The following is a 6,744-nucleotide window of genomic DNA, read 5'->3' on the forward strand; positions in this document are numbered from 1 at the left end:
AAACAAAGGCAGAAATGGCTTGGGCTGAAGGAGCAACCCAACAGAGGGACTGGCTCCCTGAATACAAGACCACAGTGGGACTGGGTCACCACCTCTGGCTGGCAGCATCAGGTAACACCCCTCATGTTACCCTCTTGGGCTTAGCAGGTCTTTCAGGTTTTTATGCCAAGTCCTTGCTTGTTTTCATTGTCTTTCTCTGTAGCTGGAGAAATGGAAGTGAGGGGTTAGGTGTGGGTGGATAAGCTCCTGCCTTGAGGTACCTAATAAATGCATGTGGAACCGATGTTATGTGGAAGCTTTAATTTATCTTAGTCCAGAACCAGGAAAAATTGGGGGTTAGAAGCTAAGATATCGGTGGGGAGGAGAGGAGGGGGCGCTAGTGAGAACGGGGAGTGTCTTAGTTAGGGTTTCATCGTTGTAAAGAGACATGACCAAGGCAACTCTTAACAAAGGACAACATTTAATGGGGCTGGTTTACAGTTTCAGAGGCTCAGTCCATTATGGCGAGAAGCATGGCAGTGTCCAGGCAGACATGGTGCTGGGAAAAAAGCTGAGAGTTCTACATCTTGATCTTGAGGCAGCCAAGAGGAGACCGTTTCACACTGGTCAGACTTGAGCTAATATATGAGACCTCAAAGCCTGGCCTCCACAGTAACACCACACCTCCTAATAGTGCCACTTCCCATGGGCCAAGCATATTCAAAACACTACACGGAGCAAAGGTGGACCCACAGACAAATCTAGTTTACTTGTCTCAGTCAAAGGGTGGGAAATGGCTCAGCTAAGGACCTCAGGAAAGTGGCCTGAGGCCTTCTTCAGGCCAGAAGCCTGCAGAGCTGGAAGGGCAGGGCCTTGCTTATTTCTTTGTTAGACAACAATAGGTCTAACCAAGGTTGGTCAGAGCACCAAAATCATAGTAACTAGAGGGTCTCAGACAGGTTTCTATGACAACACTACCTAGAAGACAGAGAGATCATCCTGGAAACCAGGACCCACTGAAGGAGGGCTTGAAGAAGTGGAAAGGAAACCCCGCTTTCTCCTTTAATTATGTTTTTGGTGCTTTGGTCTGTAAGCAAACAGGATGGAGAGAGAGGCTACACCAAACAGAAAAGTCTGTAGGAACCAGAGGAGCTGGGCCTGGCTGTCTGTGATTCCTTTACGCCTGAAAGAGAGCAAATGTAAACAACAGAATTTTAATGTTGGTTCCAGGGAACAATTGTCTTCTACTTTAGTTCTCTGTATAATTCCGAGGTCCAATCTATGAGGATCTCATTTGGGGCTTTTAATTTACATTGACCCAAGGAATTGTTTGAGGACTTTAAGGAAGGACATATACCCATTTCCGAAGCAGAGCCTGTCAGATCACAGTCTTTGGGTCTGGAAACCTGGCTTGTGTGTTTTTGAAACAGCTCCTCATGTGACTCCATTTTTGAAACTGGATTGAAAATCACCAGCCTAGAGGAGTAGCTCAGCTCTTCTGCCGACTAGAAGATAGACTCCTATCCATTTGTTCCTCTTGGTTAGGCAGAATCCCAGGTAAATAACCAGATCATTAGCTAGCAACACAGGAAACTGCACTCACCCATCAAATATATATCGAATAGTCTGTTCCGGGCTCAGAATTACGTATAGGGACTCAGGCTGCAATAGAGCATGCTCTCAGCCTGAAGGTGTATGAATTATTTAGAGATGGCTACTCACGACCTACACCCAATACCAAGATTAAAGTGGCAAGTTCCTATTACAAAGGCTTACCTGCACAATACCAAGGCATACAAGGACTCTCCCACATGAACTAGCCACGCAAGCCAGTACCTGAAACCAGAAAAAGAAAGAAAAAACTTTTTTTTTTTAAAGTTTAAGGTGATAATTATTTGCTAATCAATTCTGTCACAGAAACTTTAAAGAGAAAGGCATCCGATGGCAAACTGGCATTACTGTTCACTACCTAAAGAGAACTGCAAGCCTTCCTGGTACCAAGATCCTGGAGCTGAAGTGTCTGCCCAGCATCGAGCTTTCCTTACCCATTCCTCAGGAGCGTGTGATAGTGGTCCACCAAGTACTTTGTGAAGGGACCCAGGGGCCCAAGGCTCTGATAGGGGATACTCTGAGGCCAGAAGACAACCCACTGCAAGAGAACCAAAAGCACAGAACAGTTCCAGCAAATGGTTGCTTTTCTAAAGGATCTGTGAAACAATACTGACTGTACAGAAACTACACACCAAAGAAACTCAACAAGTCATCCAGTCCCCCCCTTTCCCAACAACTGTGTTCTCAAGCCAACTTAACTGTGAGACTTATGCAGAGGAAATACCAGAATCACTGTCCGAGGTGACTGTTTTTCTTAAACAAACGTTATTTTATAGAGGTTATTAACTAGCTTTTCAAGAATGTATATGCTGGGGCTGGAGAGATGGCTCAGCAGTTAAGAGCACTGACTGCTCTTCCAGAGGTCCTGAGTTCAATTCCCAGCAACCACATGGTAGCTCATAGCCATCTGCAATGAGATCTGATGCCCTCTTCTGGTTGTCCGAAGATAGTGACAGTGTCATATACGTTAAATAAATAAATCTTAAAAAAAAAAAGAATGTATATGCCTCGGCGAGACTACAGAAATTACAGCTTGAGCCAGTCTCCTATTTAATTTAGAACCGCTTCTCTTCCACGTTTTGTACCCCTAAAACTGGGGATGCCTTCGGCATAGGCATGGGAAACGAAGAAAAGCACCCTTCTGCAGTTTTGATCGCAACCGCTTGTTTGCGCAAGGTTTCCGTACCTGGATTAGCATCCTCTCGGTCTCTGTCTTGTAGTTTCTGCAAGCTTGGCATGTCTTGAGAATTATTTCATGCCAACACTTTTCTGGGCCTGTCCATTTTTGTCAAGGGCAGCAGTACCTGTCTCCTGATGTTTCATAAAGTTCTAATGAAGCTTATATTGTGACTGCTTTTTTCCCAACCCGTGGAACTAAAGGGTTTCACCTGTCACCCCCTCAGTATCTCTCTGAACTAGCAAAAACTTCCTCCCTTCTATATGCTACTAATCAGAGACATGGGACCTTAGAACAAAAATGCAGCCTTGAAAATTCTCAATTCATACCTCTGCATATGGTGAAATTAGGATAGGGGTGATGACCCTTGACTCCAATAAACACTGTGGACATGACAATCCCAGGGTGTCCTGCAAAATCTAAATAGCGTTTCTCCACAACTATTCCAGCTGAGCCCAATGTATTTCCCAGCATCTTTCCCATTATTCTTTAAACAAAATCTTCCTCTGTGTATCTGTTTTCTTCCTTCTTACCAATATAAACTCTAACATTTTGCAAGCAACTCAAACTTATTCAAGCACTCTGCTTCTAATCTTATCCTGAGTTGTTACATCTACCGCAATACAGTAATTTCACTTCTCTCTTCACTATAGGATAAAACTTGGTTAACTCTCAATGACCAAGGACGCCAGGACAGGAAAACTATCAACTAGAAATCCCTCCGAGGGCTGGGGATTTAGCTCAGTGGTAGAGCGCTTGCCTAGCAAGCGCAAGGCCCTGGGTTCGATCCCCAGCTCCGAAAAAAAAGAATAGAAAAAAAAAAAAAAAAAAAAAAGAAATCCCTCCGAGCCCACGAACTTCCGTGTACATAAGTAACCTAGACAACCGCCGTGCGCGTGCGCAGAATTGTGTCGTCCCCCCCACCCCCCCCCGCCTCCCCCCCCCCCCCCGCCCCAGTTGCCCCAGCTCAAACTAGGACCAGAACTGCCAGCACTCCCCCTACTCCTACCGCGAAGTAGCCCAGCCCCAGGACGGTGATCAGCGAGGGCCAGGGTCTGGCTGCACGGAAGTATGCAGTGGGGTCCCTACGGGCTTCCGACTTCGCCAACACCATCTCGAGAGACCTAAACACTGAATCGTTGGGCCAGAATCGCTTCCCGCCCCGGTCCACGCAGGAAGAGCCTGACGAGCCGGTTCCCCAGGCTTAGCCCTGACTGGCCAGTGCGCTTGCGCGGCGCCTGCCTGCGGTTCGCGGGCATTACCGTGTAGTAGCTGAAGGAGACGGCGATGACTGTGAACCAGAACAAGCTGCCCCTCTGGAAGTAGCTAGCGCCTGTGGCCGTCCCCATCGCTGCAGCGACCCCAGCGGACCGTCTCTTGCACCCAGTGGAAGGTGGCCGGGGAGGGGCGAGCGGCTTCCTGTGCACCAGACCCGGAAGGTTTTGGCTGCAGTGACCTGGGGACCGAGTCTCCGTACTCCCGGTGCAGGAGGCACCTCTCAATTTCAGTTATAGTAGCCGCTCTCTTGCCTCCTTGATAACGGCGAGTCAAGTTTCCGAGCCATTTCAATGAGTTGAGCGTGGTGAGCAGCATTGCGCCCCATTTGCTCACCCCATTTGGGTGGAGCCATTCACAGCGCTAGCCTACGGAGTGAGGCGGTCCCTACCTCACCTCATTTGGGTGGAGCCATACACAGCTATGGCTTACAGAATCAGGCTCTTGCTTTTTGTAAGCTTATTGTGGTTTCTTAGCCCATGTGTGTTTCACTCTATCCATAAAAAACTGCCATGTGTTAGCCTAGCTCGAGGTTTTGGGTTTATCTAAAAAGAAAGCATTAATGGGGCCTGGAGAGATGGCCCAGTGGTTAAGAGCACTGACTGCTCTTCCAGAGGTTCTGAGTTCAAATCCCAGAAACCACATGGTGGCTCACAACCATCTGTAATGAGACCTGATGCCCTCTTCTGGTGTGTCTGAAGACAGCTACAGTGTACTTATACAATATAATAAATAAATTAAAAAAAAAGAAAGCATTAAGTTTCTAACCTATACTACTTACTAATTATCAGTGGTTACTATTAACTCTACTTCCTGGTTAAACATTATAATTTAGGCAGTGTATGCATTAGCCCTCGCTCCCTCTCCATGCTTAGTAACATCTCATGTAGCGGGAGACAGAGGGTACCTAACTGTTTTTAATTAAGCATCTTTGGAGAAAGGCAAGTTTTGCTTGGGACTTAAAAACAATGGATTAAAATAACCTGATGGCAGCCCATGTTTGTAATCCCAGAACTCAGAGGGCAGAGGAGGAGTGCTATGAGGTTGGGCCCTTGGTGGACCGAATGGTAAGACCCAGCCCAGCCAAAATAATAGTGCCTCCGAGGGACTGGGAATATGGCTCAGAGAGTAAATCAAGAGAAGAGCTTACCCTCTTGATGTTAATGGCCCTCTCCTCCAACCTTGGATCCGTTTGTTTTCCCCCACATCAACTCAGCTCTAGGGCAGAACTGCTTAAACATCATCTGCTCACGATGTCTTTCACTTGAGAAGTTTGTAGGTCCCCCTCCCCCCCACCCCCAGTATATACGGACATAGAAAATATACCTACAAACCTTCAAAACACTACAGACAAGAAGTCATAAAGTAGGTCAATAGTTTTTGCTATATATCTAATTTTAACATTTTACCAAGGGCATTTCCGAATGTATGTACCAGCTAATAGATGTGCACATTCACTTACATAAAGAAATCCTGGGCTGTCAAGATGGCTTGGTGGCTTTCTCTTAAGTGTTGTGAGCCAAGTTTGATCCTCAAAACCCACACGGTGGATGCAACATGGCAGGTACCATGCATAGAGTGAATGATTATTATTTAGAAATTGACTCGAATCTTGGCTGAGTCTTTGGTGCTGCAGGACAGAGACTGTTTTCAATGTTTTTCAGAGCTGGTCCATATTTTAATTTTATAATAGCCAGTGCTGAGAAGCATGCATTGTATTCTTTGTATGTGATCTGGATTGGCAGAAGTATGTTTAGAGCCATTTCGGAGACTGTTGGGAACTTTGTCCTAACCTCAAGCCAAAAGCCATTAAACAGTCTGTAAAAGGAAAGCCAAGTCAGCAATTTGAGCAGCAATTTAAAATCAAATATCCTAGCCGGGCAGGGGTGGAATTCCAGCTCTCAGGAGGCAGAGGCAGGTGGATCTCAGTGAGTTTGAGATCCTTCTGGTGGTCTACAGAGGGAGTTCCAGGACAGCCAGGGCTACACAAAGAAACCTCGTCTCAAAAACAAAAACCAAACTAATGTTTCTAGGGGGTGGAGAGATGGCTCAGGGGTTCAGAGGACTTGCCGTGCAGTCAGGAGGCCTGGAGCTCAAATGCATGTAGTTCACTCTGATCTGACACCCTCCCCTGGACCATAGGCACCCACAGACAGACATACACATACATATTTGGAGCTTTGAAGATGTCTCGGTGAGTAAAAGTCTAACAGCCTGACTTTGGCCCCTGGAACTCATGTGAATTAGTTACTTTTGTGTTATGATAAAAACTGTGACCAAGGCAGGGAGTTGGCTCAGTGGTTAAGAGCACTTGTTGCTCTTGTCAAGGACTGGGTCTTGATTCCCAGCACCCCCATGAGGGTTCACAACTGCCTGTAACTCTTGTACCAGGGGATATGATACCCTCTTCTGACCTCTTTAGGCACCAGGCGTGTTTGTAGCACACAGACACAGGCAAAACGGTAAGTCTAAAAAAGTTTTAAAAAACCAAGAGAGCAACAACAACCCAGTTTGAAAATAACAACACGCATGGAAAGAAGAGTTCGTTCTGTTTGCATCTCTATGTGGGAAGTCCATGATGGCAAGGAAGGCATAGAACAGGAAGCCGCCAATTTTCTCCAGCATATGAAGTAGAGAGTTGGAAATAGAAGTCGGATGTGTTAGGGTTTTCCTGCTGTGAACAGACACCATGACCATGACAA

General features: G+C 46.4%; 1 protein-coding gene across 3 annotated transcripts; it reads right to left on the minus strand.

Annotated features, from left to right (window-relative positions):
• Positions 1-441: 441 nt before the first annotated feature.
• Tmem254 (transmembrane protein 254) lies at positions 442-4,328 on the minus strand. Of its 3 annotated transcripts, XM_039094246.2 has the most exons (5): positions 3,777-3,889; positions 2,777-2,901; positions 2,025-2,128; positions 1,756-1,815; positions 442-1,162 (listed from the first exon to the last, which is right to left on the minus strand). In XM_039094246.2, the coding sequence occupies exons 2-5, from the start codon at positions 2,786-2,788 to the stop codon at positions 1,042-1,044; spliced, it is 297 nt and encodes a 98-aa protein (XP_038950174.1). In that variant the 5' UTR covers positions 2,789-2,901; positions 3,777-3,889; the 3' UTR covers positions 442-1,041. The 3 variants fall into 3 exon arrangements, with proteins under 3 accessions (XP_038950174.1, NP_001008298.1, XP_006252635.1); NM_001008297.1 differs by lacking the exons at positions 2,777-2,901; positions 3,777-3,889 and adding an exon at positions 4,030-4,328; XM_006252573.4 differs by lacking the exon at positions 2,777-2,901 and having other exon boundaries at positions 3,777-4,062.
• Positions 4,329-6,744: the final 2,416 nt, after the last annotated feature.

Source organism: Rattus norvegicus, chromosome 16, assembly GCF_036323735.1.
Source record: "Rattus norvegicus strain BN/NHsdMcwi chromosome 16, GRCr8, whole genome shotgun sequence".
NCBI lineage: Eukaryota > Metazoa > Chordata > Mammalia > Rodentia > Muridae > Rattus > Rattus norvegicus.

What these genes read in the sequence shown, in the direction of transcription:
- Tmem254 (XM_006252573.4), bottom strand. Translation starts at nt 3,881, where the DNA reads ATGGTGTTGGCGAAGTCGGAAGCCCGTAGGGACCCCACTGCATACTTC. An exon ending in TGGGGCTGGGCTACTTCGCG is followed by an intron (nt 2,129 to 3,776) that starts GTAGGAGTAGGG and finishes GTTCTCTTGCAG; the next exon opens with TGGGTTGTCTTCTGGCCTCA. An exon ending in TATGCCTTGGTATTGTGCAG is followed by an intron (nt 1,163 to 1,755) that starts GTAAGCCTTTGT and finishes GCTCTCTTTCAG; the next exon opens with GCGTAAAGGAATCACAGACA.